The sequence below is a fragment of the Dermacentor variabilis genome, chromosome 2 (genome assembly GCF_050947875.1).
Source record: "Dermacentor variabilis isolate Ectoservices chromosome 2, ASM5094787v1, whole genome shotgun sequence".
Taxonomy (NCBI): Eukaryota; Metazoa; Arthropoda; class Arachnida; order Ixodida; family Ixodidae; genus Dermacentor; species Dermacentor variabilis.
Genome location: NC_134569.1, coordinates 74,695,508 through 74,717,142, shown reverse-complemented (window position 1 = coordinate 74,717,142; position 21,635 = coordinate 74,695,508). Strand labels below are relative to the sequence as shown.

The window sequence follows — 21,635 nt, the reverse complement described above, 5'->3', positions numbered from 1 at the left end:
TGGAAATACCTGTCAGTATCCAATGTCTGTATTCAATGAGTTGTCTTTTTTATGCGCTGCTGGTAAGTCAGGTCATACAAAACCACGGATACAAGTGCAGCATCTGCGATTTTCTATGGTATCCGTTCGTCCACCTTCTATGATTCCCAGATTACCCTTTCCACCAGCTGTAGAATTTGTGTCCAGGCATGACATAATTGTTTCACCCAGTGCTGGCTCTACCGTCTTGGTCTTACACTAACTGAGGATTTTTGGATGTTGACTTGCGGGCATATTTGTCCAGCCATGTGGAGCATACTGTGCAATCTGGGGTAGTTCTTTATTCTAGTCTTTTTTCTGACGTCGATGTAAGCTGACCTATCAGAAAGCGAGAAGCCAGACCGGCCAAGAAAGTCTACAGTGCTGTCATGAGCTCGTTGCATCGTTCTTTATTTCTGTATAAAATAGATTTTTCGTAGACTGTAGTACACAATGGACTGTAGTACTTCTTGTAGTATGCCTGTGTTGTTGGTGTGGGTGGGCCAAATGTACCGCCAACTCTCACCTGAAATTTTCTGTCTTTCAAAAAAGTTAGGGTTGAACCTAAGTGCTCTATGAGAAATTTTCTTGCTCATCATTCCTCTCATTAGAGTAGCATGATGTACTGTATTAAAAGTCTCTTCACTCTCTTCATTCTATCATAAGCAGTGTTACAATATGCCCTGTGGTAATGTTCCTGCTGCTCACGGCCGACTGATATCCGCCAGAAGGGATAAGTCTTCAAAAATGATTTTTTTGGGGCTGTGTGCCTGATGTAGTATGAGTATTTATGTCTTGACGTTTATACATCTGTAGAACCATCTTACGATAGGGTACCTGCTATGCACGATCATGCTTATTTGTGCAGTGGTGTTGAACAATACATATTGATTCAATAAACTTTTACACACTCGCAGTATCAGGAAAGATGCTTGATTTAAAATTGTGCCCTATGCTTTCCATTGCTGTTAGTACTGCTTGTTAGATTTAGCATAAGCACGCCCCCAACATTCTTTGGACTGTTGGGGTTGAAGTTGTAAGGGTTGAATAAATGATGATGATTAAATCTAAGTGCAAGACCTTTTTTACCTATGAGTCCCATCGAAATGTGACTGCCATGGCTAGTAATTCAACCCCTCACCTTGTGTTAGCAGCAGAATACTATAGCCACAGTGGCAGGTGAATAAATGAACAAGAATTTGTTGTCGACAGATTTGTTTTTTTTTGTGCCTGTATATAGGTAAAACTCGCAATAAGTGTGTCATTGCAACAAAGCTCCTTGTGGTCCTTTATTAATTAAACCGCATATTGTGTATAGTTGAAATGCAGAAAGTTCTTTCAAAATCCCAAGGTGATATGTGTTCGCAAGCAGCACGGCACTTCATTACTTATAAATGTAGCAATCTCAGAGGATATCGTTAATGGGTTAACACATTGATAAATGTGATGCCAAACTTATTAGAAACTATTATTATAAACATGTAAGGCATGGATGTTTCTGCACACTTTATCAGCTGTGGACGTGCAAGAACCGTTTGTACTGAAAAGATTGAAAGACTCACAGGAAGGGATGTAACTGGCTGACTTCAATGCACAGTTTTGAATTACTTTCCTTTAACATGTCGCCTTTACTGCTTCATCTCCCCAAGAAAAGGCTGTCTGCCTGCTTTTTGCATTGTTGCAGGAGTGTTATACGTCGGTGCAGGAGGGTGCGTTGTCTCTGTGCCACTATAGGAGGCGAATAATTTACTTAATTAATTTACGCAATTTACTAGGCATCGTGACGATCGAAAAAAATAGAAAAGAAAGTATTCACTTCATTGACGCATGGTTGCGACTCTTATCCGAGTCTTGAGCGGTTATGATCTAACACGCGGGCCAGGACGACCTTAAATAACTCCTCGTTCCCTCGTTGAGGGAATCCATTGGCCAGTCACAAATGCCCAAATCGTTCAACACCTCTGTCGCCCCTAACTGCTCTACACTGTGCTGTTCTTGGTGCTGTCCTCAGCGTGCTGCTCGTGGTGCTCACGTCTCCTATGCGCTGCTCGTTGTGCTTGAACGTGGCGCACCTGTCTCCGATGTGGCACAATTGGAGGCAACGACCAGTCTTCGGTGCTTTCCCCCTATAGTTTTCGACGAGGGCCCTTTCACCGATAAGTGGCCACTTCGTGATGGTCAGGAGGACGGCGTTCATCTCTTGAAGAGAAGTGAATGATGAGGCGTTAACATCAACCGTGACAGCTGCGTGTTGCTGGTGGGGCATCCTTCCGTCAGCAGATGTGGTAGTTGATGGCTTCTTGGAAAACTTAGGTTGATCATAACAGTATCAGAACGGGTCCCAACCTATTGACGCATTTTCTGATTCGGCAAAATATACGCTTTATACGAGAGAATTTTTAATCCAGAAAGTGCTTTCTCCAACTTGCGCCGCAGAAACGCAAGCTTTCGTGAAGCCAATGCACAGACATTTGATATGTCTGTGGACATGAAACAGTGTTCGTGATGGTCCCTCTTATTTGTATTCGTTCAGTTCTTGAACTAGTTTTACGTTAAAGCAGTATGTTAATTTAGGGATTGTTATTTCTTTGGAACGCGCATAAGTATTGTTTTATCTCAATTTAGTGACCTCGATGATCAGGTACACCCCTTGCTCATCCTAGTTAAAGCGGTCGGCTTTAATTTGCCGAAGGCCTGCCTCTCTTGACAGGTGTGCATACATTTATCCCAGCGGGAGCCGCCTTTGGGTTGAATATGCGGGCTGGCCTTGCCAATGTGGATCGCCTCGTGAGGACATGCGGATCTGATATTGGTCGCTAATTCTCAGATCGCAAAAAATTAATGAGCGAAACAATTTAGTTTAAAATGTTTAAAGATCCTGCGCACAGATGTCCTTGTACTAACGTCTCCCTCCTTGCCCTCCCCCCCTCTTCTTCTTTCTTTGCAGTGCCGCAGTGGCTAGCGTAGCATTGGCCGGAATGCTTTGCATTGTACTCTTGCTTTTGCTGCTGCCAGCGGGGCGTGTCAAACGGCAACCTCACATTGTGTTCATTATGGCAGACGACTTGGTAAGTTAATTGTTCTAAATAATGTTGTGTGTTACTTGTGATTTGGGTAACTAGAGTCCAACATGTTAAGATGTGGCACTCAGAGATTTGGTGACCTTTTTTTACCTCTAAATCTACACAAGAGATTCTGTGCGTGCACCTTTTAGGAACTAGCAGCAAGCCCACGCTAAATATCATTGCAGAGTTGAAATGCGTTTTTTAAAATATTGTTTGTTATTTCCCGGAAAGGGGCGTGGACATATGCAGCAAAAGCTTTTCGTTGGCGATCGAGGTGCTCTAAAGAAAAAAGAGATGCACCACCTGCAAAATCAAACAAAATACATTTGTGGGAAAGTGTAATTTAAAGCCACTTTTTGATAACTAGATACCGAAAGACTATGCCCCGGATTAAGACGCCCTATTAGCATAGCCATCGGGGGAACACTTCCCGTCCTTGGGATGTGCTTCGCACGAATAAGTACCGCCGGCCGCTGCACGGCTGCAGTAGTACTTGCTGTGCTCCAGCACCACCCTCATCAAGTGATCCTCCGCATGGACATTCTACCTGCCCACTCCGCCCTTATTGATTGTGGAACTTGCCATCTTCACTTTGACCTATCACGCTACTATGACGCTCCAACCACACGTCGACCATGCTTGTGTTCCGTGTATTACATTCATCTAACATGTGAACCCAACGTCTCTTCCTGTTATACCCAATGGAGAATATCCCCGAACTGCGATTATTGACGTTACACTGGCAAGCAATGTCACCGTTACCCGTACAATTACTACTCGCGCCTGCCTTCGTATCTTGAACTTAAGCGGATGTGTGAAACTTATCCCAGACGGCATTACTCTGGCCATCATCTATTCTATCGATGAGCATGCTGTTTCTGTATTAGCGGCCGGCGATGTGTCGTTCCCCGCTGCATTCCCGACTTCACGTAGTACAGCCGATCGAAACATTACGAAGATGATCGCGCTTGGCCTCCTTCCAGCACATGCGACCAATATCAGGCACATGTTCATGCCTTATCTCGACTTCTTTGACTTGGGTACCGGATCCATACTGGAGACGCCAACCTCATCAGACGACGTCCTTATCGCGTGTCCCATGGTGAACGGCAAGTGATGCAGCGTGAGGTTGAAAAAATGCCGATGAAAGGCATCACTGAACCTTCCTGCAGTATCTGAGCGTCACAGGTCGTACTAGTAAAGAGGGAAGGCAGCTGGAGCTTCTGCGTAGACTCCCGTCACGTTAAAAAAATTATACGAAAGGACGTCTAACCTCTGCCGCGAATTGACGGCGCCCTTGACTGTCACCAAAGGTCTAGCTATATCTCTTCCGTTGACCTACGGTCAGGATACTGACAGATTTCTGTAGATGACTTGGACCACAAAAAGACGAAATTCGTTAAACCCGATGGACTTTTTCAATTTAAAGTGATGACCTTCGGCTTGTGTAGTGCCCCAGAAGCGTTTAATAGAATGATGGACTCTCTCCTGCGCGGCTACAAATTGTCCACATGTGTCCACATCTGAGAGCTACCTCACAGGCCTTTCGGCAGTACTTGATGTTTACAGACGAGCAGTCCTTCAAGTGAACTCTTCAAATCCCAGTGTATTTGCCGTCATAAAATCACTGTGCTTGGCCATTTTGTCAGTTTTCAGGGCGTGCAGCCAGGACGCCGGAGAGAGTATCGTCCTGGCTGTGACGACAATCAGGAAAAGGAGCCACGCCAACTTCTCGCCGCCAATATCAATCAGCCTTATAATCTCTAACAGCATAGGCATTTTTCTCAGCATTAGTCCGAATTGTCGATTCTACTGCCTTGACGAAGTTCCTGTTTGTAGTTTGTTCAAGCGGCCTTTTCACCGGAAACTTGTGATATCAGGATAGCTAGTCCGATTTAACCAATTAATGCTGTACTTGCCTGTTTTTAGAACTTTACAGAGATATATGCCCTGTAGATGCAAAATACCTTGCCTGCGGCGGCTAATGTTCGTCAGATATCGCGCAGGATATATTGCTCACCTGTTTGAATAAATGTGCCTTACTACAGCTGAAAATGCTTCGGAATCACAGTACTGATAAAAAGGCAGCCAAACTGAGTGCTGCTTTCATAGCGACAGAGTTACAGGTACTTTCCATATAGGAGCATCATTCTTACCATAGTGGCTTCCTGTTAAGGATCATTATTATTTTGAAAAGGCACTGATAAAATCAAACAGTTGACTTTGAACTTGGAATCTCCCTTTTGAAAACTGACGCTCCCCGAAGAGATTGGTGTGGTGGGAGTCCTAAAAGGAGCAATCCACTCTGGGACTAAGAGGAATGCTAAGAGGAACACGGCTCTGCTGGGATTGCTAAGAGGAACAAGCCCCTGACAAGCTCACAGCTATGGACGAAGCAGCCATAAAGCAGCACTTGGCACAAAGTGGTGTGAGTGAATGTACACTAAGGGGCTAGCTACTTGTGTTTCTATTAAAATCTCTTGCTGGATACAGAAAATCTTCATTTCAGCGCATCTTTTCTTTTTGAACTGGAAATAATTGGCTAAGAGTTCATTCCTGTAGATTTTCCCCCGTAGATTCTATAAATTACGAGATAAGCATAATCAAGGCGGCCGTATACATAGCCAGGAATACTTTGTGAGTGCTTGTTTGGCGTGCGTGAGGGTATGAACAGCAATCATGTTCTTACTCACCGTTAACATTCGTGATGATCGCAGGGATGGGACGACGTCAGCTTTCACGGGTCCTCTCAGATTCCCACGCCAAACCTGGATGCCTTGGCTGCGGACGGCATTATACTCAACAGCTTCTACATGCAACCGTGCTGCACGCCTTCGAGGTCGGCCCTCATGACCGGACTGTATGCCATACGAACAGGTGAGATTTTCGTTTAAAAAAAAAACAAGTCAAATGAATGGCATATGCATGCGCACGCGTGTGTGTTCATGCATTAGTGCGTATGTATATATGCGCCAGAGATTGGAAAAGAGATGCAGTGATTTCACATAGCCATCATCCTGAAACAATTATTCGTGACACCGGGTTCCCGCCTCTCGGGATAGCGAAGGCGGAACTACCGTTTTACGCGAATAATGTTTCCCATGATGCGACGGCGTTGCCATCACTTTACATGTGGAGAGCGCCAACATGATTTTGGGGTTACAAAACTCATGGACAACTAGTAAGAATGTTAAGCCACCTGGGACTTTAGCCCTAACTGAATGAAAGGAAAGCCTAATGATCCGTGATTACTGAACAAGGGACGTGAAAAACGTATGTATTTCGAGTTTTCTGAACACGACAAGAATATTACAGTTCTTTTTGTTGCCCTTTCGATTTCTACGCCTGTGGTCTTGCTGACCAACCGGAATGAAAGAGTGCGAACTAGCGATCCGGTAAAAGTATGAAAACCAGCATGTAAAATCTATTCACTTACACACTGGCCCCCTACCCGTGCCATGCAGGGTTGCAAGGGCGCGCGGTGGACGTAGCCGACCCATGGGGCTTGCCTTTGAACGTGCGCCTTCTGCCCGAGTATCTCAGAGAGATCGGATACGAAACTCACCTCGTTGGAAAGGTAAGTTTTTTCTTTCTAAATATAGCTCAGTAACATCTCTTCCTGACATTTATGTTTTATTATTTTCTTTCTGCTCTCGTCGTTGCATGCGTACTTGGCCATGGCTTATTGAGCACCCAAACTCGCTATGCCCTGCTAGCCAGGTGACCACAGACAGAAACATTATTTGAAAATTTTGTGCCTATGTTCTTGCCAAAAAAAAGAGAAAAGTCTCAATCTTGGTTTGGCTAAGTCACCTGGATGTAACTAGTTGATAACGAAGTAGAAATGATGGAGTCCGACTCGACCGTATTTGGAAAAACTTTAATTAATTACTTGAATTAACAACTACTACTATTAATTACTACTATAAGCTACTATTACTACTTAACCACTAATTACCAGTATAATTAATTTATAGTAGTTAATTATATTTATTATAATTACTGTATTTAATTACTTCCCTGAAAATTTTACGTCACATCAAGTATGTATTGATGTGACTTTACTCTTTAGCGTCGGCCATTTTCGGTACCATCATTCGTACACGCAGCTGACTTCAATGCCAGATTTTCGCGTAATGAAGCATATAATGCTTTCGCATTAATAATAAGGAAAGGGACAACATGTGTAGCTAAGAGAGGCATTCGCCAACAGCACCGCATATATGCCGAATGGGGCAGGACAACCTATCAACACGTGTAATTTTTATGGAGGTTGAAGCTGTGAGACCTCTTACCGAGTAAGACGAAAGGTTTTTTTTTCAACTTCGTCACCGTCAAGTTATGTACTGGTCCTCGGAGACGCCGTGATAAATGACAAACCTAGCAGTACTTCTCCTCTAGGCCCGAAGTACTGCTTGACACCTCACATGAAACCCATAGATGCGTTAAAATAACGGCGCCGCATAACTAGGTTTTCTTCTGAAGAGTAGCAGGCTAGAGCGCGTTAGTTCAGGCTGACCTCTCTGCCTTCATTCAAATAAATTATCTCTATCTATCTATGAAAAAGAACGCCTCCGTTGTATTTCGGACTGTATCGCCAGCATCAAGGCTACCGGAACTCAAGTGAGTGGGTCAAATCGTACCTGACAACTGGTGCCTTATCTAATAGAAAAGAAGCTTAGACTTGTATTATCCAACAAAGAAGGTTGTTTTGTCATTAGGAATGAAGGCATGTTTTCAGGCAAAGCTTCGTCGCCAATTCACAATAACTTTATGACTGTGACAACTAAGCCGTCTGTAGTTAAGGAATGCCTGGTCAATCTCCTAATTAGACAGAAGACAGAGAAGATTGTTTCCAACGACAAGAATACTGAATTATTAACATTTAGAACTGTTCTTTTTTGGGCTAAAAGCCATCAATAGGGGACTCTTTTCCTAGTGCTTGTTTTGCAGAAAAGGACTAGGTAGTGTGCTATTGTTAGTTACCTACAGAACTGCTTAGCTTCACAGTTTTTCAGAAGCGCTCGGTGTACTTAACTCCAAGGCAGTCGTTCTCTTTCTAAAAAAAATATTCCTGGTAGTTCTTTGGCTTTCAGTATGTACATTGAAGACTTTTATCTACTGTCTGCCGAATGCCGGGTTATCTAGCTGTGCTAAACAGTGTATCAACGAGCAAATTCAGCAATCAGTTTTCATGGACTAATGGGGTGTTTCAGCCGGTGTTTTCCTGAAAATTTCATCCCTGTATTTAAGGTAAATGGTAGTAGGGTCGAAAGACGGGGTGTTCCTACGCACTTCTGGAATTTGCATTGTTTTTAATGCTGTCCTTCTCCCGAGCGATGTTTACTTATGTAAGGTTGATAATGATTTAAACCGCTGTTGGACTGACCGTTTACTAAATATTTTTTGCAACGCGCACGATTACTTAGCTTCCTTGTTCTAGTCATCAATTTGAAGGTTTGATTGCCTCGGTAACTGAAGAATTCAAAGTAGTATGCGGGGGCTTAAAGCTGAGTAAATAATTGCCACGCATAAGAAAATATAATCTCTAGAGATTATCCTGGCCTTTCGGAATAACCGGATATGTTGCCAAAACTGGCTGAGGTTATCAAAACCATTGCTAAACGACTAGTTGAAAGGCGTTAAAGTTCTAAAAAGCGAAATACCCACGCTTTCCCTTAATCCTTTCTCACCAAGTCGCGTGTGCACGAAATGAGCGTCAACTTTCACGCGCGAGTTACGCGCTTATTAGCAGCAGCTAGTTTATCCTCGCGGTGCAGTAACCAATGTTTCAGGATGCTTGAAGTGTTTCATTATATTTTATAGTTTGCATATGATTACAGAAAGTAATGAGAATAAGAAGAAAGTTGTGGGTACTCCCTGTATACATCCATTCCTTGTCGCACAAACGTAAGAAAGTATAGAGTAGATCCGAGATTGGGCATTGCACATACGGAAGTGGCAAGGTTAGGGAAGCTATGCGCCGCCGTGCAGATAAAAAAGTGAGTGGACGGCAAAAGAAGGCCCGCCAAGTGCAATGTAAAACACACCAACAAGCTCACATCATGCTTTATGGTCATAGCAAAGAAATTTTGTTTAGGCTGTGATCGCTCTTATGAAGGGTAGGCAGGCTGTTGCATCAATCAGAGATTACTTGAACATAATGTGTCGTTAAGCCGAGGCACACCCTCTAATTGACCTTTGCGTGCACTATCACGATTGTAATGTGCTCGAAACTTTGTGGACAGTATAGTTTTATTGAGACATAAGAACGAAGAAGCGCGTCTTATGGTTGAGGATAACCCGCTGCGGTGGCTTAGCGGCTATACTGTTGCGCTGCTAAGCACGAGGTCACGAGATCAAGTCCCGGCCGCGGCTGCTGCATTTAGACTGTCTCGAAATGCGAAGACACCCGTGTCTAGTGCATTAGGGTCACGTTAAAGATCCCCTCGTGGTAAAAATTAATCCAGAGCACGCCGTTACGGCATGCCTCACGATAAAATCGTGGGTTTGGCACGTAAAACCCCAGGATTGACATACCAATACTAACCGAAGTGCATGCGTTAGCCAGGCTTTGATTACCTTACATAAAGATGAAATGTCATGCCTAAAGGTTTATCTTTCCCGTTGGCCAAGCGTGCCCAACATTGACGGTTAGTGCTGCCTCTCCTGAGGTTGCACCGTTAAGTTTGACGGGTGGTGATACTGAGCATGTGCAGATACGGTCTGTGTCTACCTTCTTTTTCCGCCACAGTGCAACCCCTTCAATTAATATTCAGCATTGTGTTGTCTGTTTCCCCTTCTTGTGTCCGTATATCCACGCCTAAGATTTTACTGTGAAAGCTCCATATGACTAACCTTCCGTAGCTTTTTCGGCGTCCGGCAACAGAAACGGATTTAGCCATTTCCAACAAACCTATATGGGCGCAGTGCGGTGGCATAGATGTCAAAATGCGGAACAAATGAGCGCGCTCGCCGTGAAAAATAGCGTGACGTCAAGGTTATCGTAGCATGTAAGCAGGAGAGGTATCGGCGTTAAAAACAGCTGCGTTGTCGATGGGGCGGACACGTATAGTTCGTACACCCGAAGAACAACATTCGTACGAGGATCGCTGGAGTGAACAGCAACGAGAATGTATACAGCGCCGGCACGAAACGACCACCGACGAAGAACGTTCGCGCGATGCTGAATGAAAACGACAATCGCGAGCCCGGGCACCTCCGAACGAACAACGACGCTAGACTTGCAACGCAAAAAATGACAACGATTCGACTCTGTGAATATGTATTGGTGATTTTTTACACCAAAACTGTTTATGCGGATCCTGTGCCGTCGTTGTCGGACTTCGCTAAACAGGGGCCACGTGACCTAGCGGGAGATGAAAAGAGCATCTCAACAAGGGGAAAGGGATTTAGAATGTGAGAATGCAATATGACACGCGAATCTTATATGGTTGTCAAACGGTACATTTTCGGCGATCGAGTCAGATCGGCATCGAATTTATCGACGATTGATTCCACTTTGCAGCGAAAGAAACATATGTCATGCTGGCAGTTTGGGGCCAACGAACAGTGACCAGCGATTTAACGCGATTGCAAGAGGGCGTGGCTGCCGGAAAGTGCCGGTCACCACGTCATCGTCAAACCAATCCAATCAATCGTCAAAACAATTGCAGCGCCAGTATATACAGTGACGGGCCTTGCGCCCAGTATACGGAGTTTTGGATTAGTGCCTATGCAAATTCCATCCTAGCTATAACTATTGGACGACCACGAGTAGTGCGTACTCCTGGGGAGGAAGCTCCCTACTGTGAGCGTTAGCGAGAGTTGGCTCGTGAACGGGTTCGTACTCGTACGGCCCACCGCGAGCTGCGCGCCAGAGATGCCGAGTGGAAACGGCTGCCCTCGTAAAGCATGCTTACCACGCGAAGCACGCAAAAGCGAAAATGAGGCGAAACAACGGTGAAACAAAAGACTTACAGTATAGACTGCTTGCGAAGTTTGACTTGCATGGTGTAACACTCGGCGTAACTAACACAGCTCCGCTTTTGGACCATCTTCGCGGACTGGAAGGGGCGGTGATTTTTTTCTAACATGAATACCTATAGCAATCAGCTGAACTTATGTCTTTCTTTGTATCACTTCATTTATCATCGCATTCACCTAGAGTAGCATACTAGACGTGGCCGCATCTCTCCCTCACATTCTCAATGCAGTGGGGCATCGGCTACTACAAGACGAGCCTCACTCCGACATGCCGGGGCTTTGACAGTTTCTACGGCTACTACAACGGAGAAGAGGACTACTACACGCACAGCATAACCTACGTACGTGGACTTGTGTAAGGGGCGCGTGTTCCATGACAGGGCACTTTCACTTCTACTTGAAGTAATACGAACACGTTATTTGACGTAGCAGATGCACTGATATGCATTCTAATGATTTCAAACTGTAAAGAAAAGGAATTCGCATCAAACGATACTGACCGCCCGTTCGAAAACGTTACACAGAATACTGCGGACTATTTGCTCGAAAATTTTATTCTGGTGTCAAACATATCAATTCGGAAAAAAAAAGAAACTCTGCACTAGGACAAGGGTTGAAGAAACAAGTGCAAGACACGAGCTTTCGCGTATCATGCGCCTTCAGCTGATGCTCGCAAGCTATACTGCAGCAGTGCGCAGGCATAAAGCCAACCCACGAAAGTGCACTTTGTGGCCTGAATTGTTGAAGCGAGCAACTCTTCAAGACTATGAATGAACGACTTACGAAACATTTCCTATCCAACTGTCAAATATTTTTTGTTTTATTTTAGTTATTTAATCATACTGTAGACCACGTTTGGCTTAAGTAGGAGTGGAATACAATTTTCACAAACAGCCAACGATTCTATAACCAGTGAAATATGAATTCCGTAAAAAGCAGTAAACTGAATCCAAAATAAAGGTTTGTTATTTGCATAAGTTTGCTTACCTGAGACACATAACAAAGTAAGAAAGAACATATATTTTGTAAGATACAGCAGACATCACCCTGCAAAATTGATGAAGATAAGTCTTAATTACTTAAAAAATAAGCAGGAGAGGGAAGTGCACCTCATCTTTATTGATTATGTAACGGGGCATTGAGTTTCACTGGCATATCACTTGTGGGAAGGAGTGCCTAAAGGAATCATTATGTGCAAATATGGCAGTTATGTTGGAAGGATGATAGGGTTTTCTAGGCCTCGTTGACAATAGTGCAAGTAATATTTAGAATAATCTTTGAAATTACCATTCCGCAAGTTATATACAATTCTTATTCTGCAAGGTTACTGCGAGATTCTAAAGACAGTATGTTATTTGATTTCATCAGTGAACTTGGATGATCATAAGGCCATAGCAGTTACTGCAAGTCTCTAAATATTTTCGAGTTTTTCCGTATCGGTTCTAACTAAATGGTCCCACACAACACGAGCTTATCCTAGCCGAGGCCGTATGATTATGTTATACGCAAGCAGTTTGACAGAACAAAGACGATTTTTCAACTTGTGGTGAATTAATACTATATTGGGAGGTACCCTAGCAAATATGCGATTAATATGAGATGAGCAACTTATACATCTTGTGAAAGTAACACCGAGGTACTTCGGATTTTCGCTGCGGATGAGGGAAATACTCTTAATTGAATGGAGATGCCCAAGGGGCTGTTTTTTGTTAGTAATCCTCATGTAGACCATTTTTGTCTGATTTAGCTTCATTTTCCAGTAAGTGAACCACTTCGAGACACCGTTAACCTTTTCATTTAAAGCATTTTGATCATTTCTACAGCTAACCGGTTTGCAGAGCAGAAATTCATTTGAAAACATGCGAATACAGGCGCTCTCAAGCCCACATTTAGTCGAATCATCAATATAAATTAAAAATAACAGCGGTTCAATCAGACTCCCTTGCGGGATACCACTATTCATAGGTACGTGATAGGAGTATTGGCCCTCAGTATCAACAAGCAGTGTCAGTGTTTCCAGAAAGCAGCACATCCATTTGACTAAAGTGCCTAGCAGTCCAATACTGTCGAACTTCTTAATTAGACAACAACGAAAAACACTTTTTTAAATCAAGAAAAATAATGTAAATTCCACCACCTTTGTTGATGATGCACCGATGTAATAAAGAGCATAAAAAATTGGAGTATGCTTAAACTTCACCTTCAAGAGTAGAACGTGATAGCACTCAAAGCTCCCCGACTGCTGCTCACGCTTCCCGGCAACTGCAGCTTATGTAACCGTAAAATCTACCGGCAAACGGTGGCGGCGAACGCTATGTACAAAGGCAAGTTTTCTGGTAGAAACGTGGCCTCTTGCGGGGGCCGTGCCAAAAAATTTTTTTTCAGGTTTCTGTTATTGTTTCGCCCTTTTAATACTTCAGTTTGAGAAGACTAAGCATAAAAGGCATACGACGTCGGCGTTTTGTTTCGTGACATTTGTTTCTGGTTGTCATTCTCAAAATTCCGCGGAATAACGTTGTCAAGAACCTGAGACATGGTATGAGCATCTTTAGTGATAGAATGGCGTGGCAATATAACCCACAAATAATACATGTCATATAGCAAGGAGTGGCATATACATATGCCTAAATATATAGGGAAATTTTCCTGCTTGGACAACTCCCACAACGGCGACACCGACATCGGGTTTTCTGCGACACGGGGCCGTTAACACTATCTCGTTAATAAAATGAGTGGTTGAAATAGGCTTTCCGAAAACCATGTTGAAACGCTGAGAGCATGCTGCACTCCAGAAGGTACTGTTTGATTCAATTTGAAATTACATGTTCTAAAGGTTTGCATGACGTGCAAGTGAGGAAAATTAGTCTTTAGTTTGTTAAAAGGCTGCGATCGTCTTTTTTTAAAAACCGATGCGACTCGGGCTGAGCGCCATTCTGAAGGAACAATGCCACTTGAGAGCGACGAATGAATGGTAGTAAGAAGAAACCGGGTACGTGATTGAGCACAGCGGTAAAGGACGGCGTCAGGTATGTTATCTAGTCTTGTTGGCGGGAGGCTTAGCAGTATATGAAAAACACCTTCGTTAGCTACAAGTTCAGGATTCACGCCATCTACGCTTCTTGTGGGCGTGTAGTAATGTGCCTCCGGAGTTGAGAAGAAGGCATGGACGTACACATTAAATGCGGCAGCTATTTCATGCCTGTCCCTGAACACTGCCTAATACACTTAGATGCGGTCAATCATTTTAGGCGCACTTGATTCAGGATAGCTCCCGAACTTTGCCGAAGCGGTTTTTTTAGACTGTGAAAAGTATATTAGACGAGTAATGTTCTCTACAGATTCGAATGTGATGTGCACGTATTTGCTTCAGGAAATTGAACATTGAAAAAAAATATTTCTTGTTTACTTACTGTAACGTTGAAATTTGTGTCACTTGTGAACTATCTGGAGTGACCGATGGATTTTTACGAGTCCTGGCCTTATTCTTATTTGGAGTAGAGAAAAATATATTTAAATTCGTCCCACAAGTAGCTAACTTCATGGAATCAGTGTGCACACTTACAAGTAGTTTCATTCCGTCGTAATGTCGCATGATAGCAAAGTCAGATAAGAAATGCGTGAAAGGAAATATGTTTTATCTCCTTCAATGCACTGTATGTTTGGAGAGGCTTAATATATTATTGCCAAACATTATGGGCAACGCTTCAACGTAAAAACTTAATCTTTTGTAATGTATGCGAGATGTAGCGGTCTCTGAATTTATTCCAGGAAAACCATACGGGTCTCGACTTCTGGCTGAACATGGAACCATTGTTCTCTGAAAGTGGCTCATGTTCCACGACATTGTTCACGGAAAGAGCGCAGTACCTCATCCGAAACAGGAATAAGTCAAAGGTAGGTAGATGTCATCTCATGGCAGTTTCGCAAAACGCAAGGAATATTAAGAACAGAAAAAAAATATATGGCGAACAGCTGGGACCTTCCAACGGCGCATTTATATAACAGGCCAGAATACTAGAATGTGGCAATAAATCATTCTTTATTAGCGCGTATTTTTCTTTCTGCCTGATTTAACGTATTAATCACAAAAGCAACCCTATACAACTTTCATCCTTAGAGACAACGATGCCGCTAATGGGCCTTTCTTGCAAATAAATGAACTGGCTTTATCACAGCCCTGAGAGAAGATCACTTAAAGTATATTTTTGCCTCTGCGTTTATTCTTTTGACATACCTGCGCAAGGACATTGATGGGTGTACGTCCATTAATTTAGTTGCCGTTTTATATTTCACTTTAATAAGTTGCATTTATGCATTAACTTATAAGAATGATGATTAACTTATATTAACTTGATGATTAATGATGAAAGATGATTAACTTATAAGAATGAAGCTTCACTTCATGCTTCATCTGTTCAACCGTTCTTTTTCTTGTGCCCCTCTTCACTCGCTTTTTATTAGTGTCGTATGTTACTAGTGAGCCTGAGGAAAATACATTGCAGCATTTGAACCACTAATAGACACTAATTAATAGATATACGCTGCTAACGCATGCCCATACTTCCAGCCACTGAGTCGTCGAATGTACGTTAAAAAACTTCACGCTGATGTTGCTTCCGCAGCCGTTCTTTCTCTTGCTGAGTCACCAGTCACCGCACGGCGCTGGAGAGCCTGAAACATTTCAGGCACCACAGGAGAACGTGGACAAATTTCCATACATTGGAGAAAAGAACAGAACAATCTACGCAGGTGAGGCGCCCAACAGGTAAAATTTCTCTTGTTCACGACCTAAACACTATCGTCGCATACGTTGGGTTTGTTCAGCTGGCCCTTCAAGCGTCATCAATAATGCAAGGTTTATGGTCAAACTCCTCGGTTCGCCTGATGCTTGTTTCCTAAAGCCCCCGTTAGTGTTCCATGTGCCAGGGAGTTCGTCATCGCTGGGCGCCAGAGGGGGCCAGACGGAGCAGACGTGCCGGACATCGGCTCCACTGAAACCCGTTTTACGCCCGTTCCAATGACCGTAGGACAACAATGAAGATATCGGTTTGACTATACTCGACGAGATCGACACCCGGACATCACTTTCAAACCAGTAGGCGAATTTTTTACCTCAATATAGAAGTGTGAAGATTCGAAGCGGGCGCAGCTGCGTCGGGTAACAAACACGGCAAGAGCGCTCACAGAAACGCATGGCGTTCGCTACGCCTAGGCGAGGTCTGTGAGACCGCTGCCACCCCACCGATACAGAAAATGCCTCAGAAGGCCTCTTAAGAGCCAATAACAGCTACCGGTGCAAGACCGGCACGAATGTGCTCCCCCTCAGGGCACTCACCGAAGGATTATAACGAACAATCTTTATCCACCGAGATGGAACACGATTTCGACAAGGACCTCATCGAAACCGACCCGACAAAGGCCGACCGCGCGGGTGGTAGATCGCACATTGTAGAATCACAAAGAGCTAAGAAGCAACGTAAGAAGAACGAAAAAGGCAACGAAGCCCAATCTCCGAAGCAGCGCGGCTCGCCAAGTCAGGCAAACTTCGCGACAAGGAAGCGCGGCGACCATCCATATGGTGTGGCCGACAACCAAGGAAATCGCTTCCGCCATCCAAAGCGCAAACCTCTGGCGGCACTATCAAAGGATGATGTAAAAATTATCATGCGTCCAACAAAGGGATTAACAATCAAAGACATGCTGATACCGACCTTGGCGAGGGCCATTCTCAAGGCAAGCCGACAAATCCAAGACCATCTCAGTCAAACTCAAGATGGACCCATGAAGCGAGAGAGAATTAAAGGTGTTGATTTCATCCTCCGCAATCGCCCCGGATCGAACATTATAATTTTGTCGGTGAGAAGCACGGAAGTGGCCAACGTACTCCGCCGCACCACGCAACTCGAATTGAATGGACGCGTGCACCAATTTAACACATACGTAGCTGACCCCGACAACTGCTGTCGAGGTGTGGTTCACGGCATTACAACGGACACACCCATGAAACATTCAGTAGCCAACATGTAAGTACGAACACACGAAGTTCAAATCGAACGAGCTCGGATGGTAGGCAAGTCATCCACGGCACTCATCACGTTCACTGGTGGCTCCCTTCCCAAATGTATTTATTACATGGGAGAAGAGATGCGACTCCATCCATACAAGCCCACTGTTGAATGTGCGCGGAATGCTTCCAAGCGGGTCAGCGACCGGATGTGTGCCCCCACCCCATCAACATCTGCAAAATATACGGCCTGAAGGATCCCCCCGCCCTTGGGCACGAGTGTGTGATCAAATGCGCCGTGTGCGGGGTGGCAGGCCGCGAGACTGGCAGCAACCAATGCTCACAGAAAGTAAATAACATTCGTTCCGAGAACACCAATCGTCAGTCTCGCTCACAAGAGCGAGTGGGCCAGAAGAAACTGCGATGGTTCAGCTCAGAGGATGAGGAAGACCGCCATCGTCACAAATCCACATCTCCGAATGGGAAAAAAAGTAGTAGCCCATCCAGGGAGCTGTCAAGGGCCGCACAAGCGCCGGTGCGCCCGCAGCACCAGCAGTCACAAAAGCCCCACGTGAGCTGGGCGACGTTTGTATCTCCGAATACTCCGCAGCACACATCAAACACACAGGGAGATCCCGGTTATGAAATACTTAAACAGGAAAACGCGCAACCACGCGCACATCTTCGAAACGAGCAACGCAAACGACAGCGAATCCAAAACCACCAACACCGACACCGCAAACACCAAATACTGAAGTGCCAGCCGCAATGGCCCAAATCCAACTATTATTGGCAGAAACCTCTAAATCCCTAATGCACGAGATGATAACCCTCGTGAATCAGAAACGCCTCTATTTCTAATAACAAATTCTGGTAGTATTCGAGAAGCGCAAACAACACATGACGGAGCAGCTGAAAACCGCAGGCAAAACCACAATTACTAAGAAACGCGCCATAGCAGTCGGCTCCGGATCGGCCAAAACCAAGACGGCCCACCGCATAATTGATGCGGATGGCTCGGATACCCAGATGTGAAAAGCATAAATAACGAGTGGGAACCATGGCTACCATACTTAAAGGGAAAACAAAACCACACAACCCGGAACAATTAGAGATTTGGCAATGTAACTGCCAATCCTTCGCTAGAAAGGCGGCAGCTCTCCAGAAATTTATTGAAAGATCTCAGGATGCTCCGGACATAATATGCCTTCAGGGGGTCGGGCCCAAACCAGCCCGACTGCAGGGCTATTATGTTCTGAGCAACCCCCAAAATCCTAAAGTTTCCACGCTGGTGAGCAAGACAATCACGGCACAAATGATATTCCTCCCCCAACGTACCGGGGAAATCAATTCCGTAACGATCAGCGTGCTACCGCGGAAAAGAGGCAAAGCACACAGCATCATAAAAACCATTTACAGCCCTCCCAAAAGCAAAGATCTGGACCTACCCCAAATCTTATCGGATACTAAAACCACAGCGGGCACCAAAGGCCGTATGGTGATATTGGGCGATTTCAACGCGCCACATACAATGTGGGGCTACGATTCCACATCCCCTAAAGGAGCCCTACTTGAGCTATCAGTTGAGAACCTCGGCATGCAGACAGCAAACCACAAAACCCCATAGGCACGCCCACATTCGCAGGTAACAGCGTGAGCAGGGACACAACACCCGATCGCGCGTACACGTTAAACATCAAAGACGCACGGTGGGCCTCGCTAAACGAAAACATGGGGAGTGATCATGATCCTATTCGCATTTCACTCTCCACCCCCTAATTACGTAGAACGATTGGCACAAAGAAATTAACCGACTGGTCAAAATACACGAAGCTCCAACGGAACCTCGACACAGGAAAACCTCCCGGCAACATACAAGAATGGACAAAACTCATCCAGTCAACACACAAGGACACTACCAAAACCATAGAGCGCACGTGGGAGGCTTCCGTGGTAGATTCCCACCTAGTAAACTTGTGGGACGAAAGACACAGATTAGTTAAGCGTTGGAAGATACAACACCTCAACAAGCAGCTACGTACCCGCATAACGGTTCTGGCGGAGCAAGCGCAACAACACGCAGACGAATGAGCGAAAAACAAGTGGGCTACGTTCTACCGGTCCCTCTCGGGGACCTTGGGAAGGGCTGGCACGTGGCGCATCCTTCGTGGGATGCTTGACCCGGATAGCAACCACACGAAAAAGAACAAACGACTCCAAATCACATCGGACAGTTTCCCAGACACAGACGCGGAACTACTAGAGAAACTTAAAGAACGATACATCGGACCACTATTAAACACAGACGCCCCAAACGAGACGCGACCATACCTTGGAAAGGCCAATTCCAAATTAGATGAACCTTTCACATATGCAGAAGTCTTTGAGGCAGCTCAAGCAGCCGCCAAAAACTCGGCTCCTGGCCTTGATGCCATAACGAACGCGATACTTCGGAACCTGGACGCTAGAGTCCTGACTAAAACCACAGAATTGTTCAATGGCGAGAGCTGGCTCAAAGGCCGATTGCCCCCGGAATGAAAATACGCTAACATTATCATGATCCCCAAACCTAAAAAGACCCCCTCAATAGGCGCTCTAAGGCCCATTTCTCTAACGTCTTGCGTAGGTGAACTGTACGAACGAGTAGTACAAATAAGACTGCAGCGGTACCTTGAAGAAATAAGATGGTTTCCAAACACCATGATAGGGTTAAGTACGGGGCTATCCTGTCAAGACGCATTCTCACTGATCAGAGAAGAAATTATAGCTAACATCGCTCACGGAGAGGAAAGACTAGTGCTCGCACTAGACCTCAAGGGAGCATTGATAACGTTTCGTACAAAACAATATTGGAGGAACTCGAATTGACAAAATGCGGAGAACGAACGTACAACTACGTGCGGGCTTTTCTCGCCAACCGCACTGCCACAATAGGAATCGACCAAATCGCTTCCCAAAAGTTCAAGATGCCCAGTAGAGAAACACCCCAAGGGGCAATAATCTCACCTTTGCTGTTCAATATAGCGATGTGTCGCCTGGCGCGACAGCTGGACAAAATCCCCGAGTTGGGTTACACACTGTACGCGGACGACATTACGCTGTGGGCAGCAAGGGGCCCTTTGGGGCACAAAGAACAAGTACTAAAACAAGCAGCCGTGGCCGTAGACAAATTCTCGAGGAGCACTGGCCTCAAATGTGCCCCCGAAAAATCGCAGGTTATTCGGGTACACTCGAGGGGCTACATATCCAACGGACCGGTCAACATTGTTGTGGAAAGGACACACGGTCCAAGAACTTAAGGTGATGCGGATCATGGGTTTATGGCTCCAAAGTAGCGGGAACGCATCCCACACCACCAAAACACTGAAAACCACTGCAAATAACATGGCACAAATGATCCGTCGCGTAACTTATCGGAAAGCGGGCATGCAAGAACACGACAGGTTGAGGCTCGTCCAAGCACTAGTGATAAGCCGAGTCACAAACGGCCGGCCCTACCACTTCCTTAATCGTGAGGAAGAGAGGCAGGTCGACATCATAATAAGATCACCATACAAAGCGGCCCTTGGACTACCCAAGGGGACGTCAACACAGCGCCTGCTAGCCTTAGGAGTACACAACACATTCAAATCGCTAAAACAAGCCACAATAATCTCTCAGTGGGAACGCTTGGGCTGCATTCACGCAGGACAAGCCCTACTGCCGACGGCACGTATTTCCCCACACCCACAATTTATCAGCGAACACGTATTACCACTACCGACCTTAACACGAGCTCGAATAACCGCGGCCCCATACCCAAAAACATGCATCCGGAATACAATAAAGCAATACGAAAAGCACGCGCACAACATATTAGAACAATGTATGAAAATAATACCATGTACAACACAATATACACGGACGCAGCCGCGTATTCGAACGTTCACTCGAACGCCAGTGATGCCCAAAAGAACGTCCGGAAGTACACAGTAGCAATCGCCGACACGAAAGCACAGCAACAATTTACAGCATACGTGAGGGCAGGTACTCCGGCGGCTGCCGAAACTTTCGCCGTGGCAATGGCCCTCGCTTACGCGGAACGCACGCAAAGGAGCGTCACCATAACATACTCACAAGAAGCATGTCGCCTGCTTCTCAGGGGCCATGTGACCAAACTTGTCACTCAATAATACCGACGGAATTCGCGCATCATTACCGGATCGTATGGGTGCTCAGGTCACACAGGCCTTGAGGGGAACAAAGTGGCCTATTCAACAGCCCGACGTATTATTACCCGGGCCGACTCTTACTGGGACGGTTCCAGGTAGCCTCTGTAATGACCCCAATCCAACGAATGCCCGGGAGATTCTCGCTCATCAGCATGCAACCAGAAAAGAATACCCACCCCCTCCCACACAGCTCAGTGGAGAGGAAGCCGCCAGCTGGCGGAAAATTCCCCAGACTGGGGAATTCCCCCACCTTAAATTACAACATGCCAGGTTCACCACTCGCTACAGGCCCAACTGCCTGTGGCGTGGTGGCATACCAACACTTAGCACATTACATGGGATTGTGAATCA

General features: G+C 45.3%; 1 protein-coding gene across 1 annotated transcript in view; it reads left to right on the top strand.

Moving 5' to 3' along the window:
* Nucleotides 1-3,071: 3,071 nt before the first annotated feature.
* LOC142570347 (arylsulfatase B-like) overlaps nucleotides 3,072-21,635 on the top strand; it is a 49,526-nt gene continuing 30,962 nt past the window's right edge. Inside the window, exons 1-6 of the mRNA XM_075678734.1 lie at nucleotides 3,072-3,086; nucleotides 5,801-5,960; nucleotides 6,548-6,660; nucleotides 11,300-11,410; nucleotides 14,838-14,963; nucleotides 15,692-15,818. Of these exons, the coding sequence (XP_075534849.1) occupies nucleotides 3,072-3,086; nucleotides 5,801-5,960; nucleotides 6,548-6,660; nucleotides 11,300-11,410; nucleotides 14,838-14,963; nucleotides 15,692-15,818 (652 nt within the window). The remainder of the gene's footprint in view (nucleotides 3,087-5,800; nucleotides 5,961-6,547; nucleotides 6,661-11,299; nucleotides 11,411-14,837; nucleotides 14,964-15,691; nucleotides 15,819-21,635) is intronic.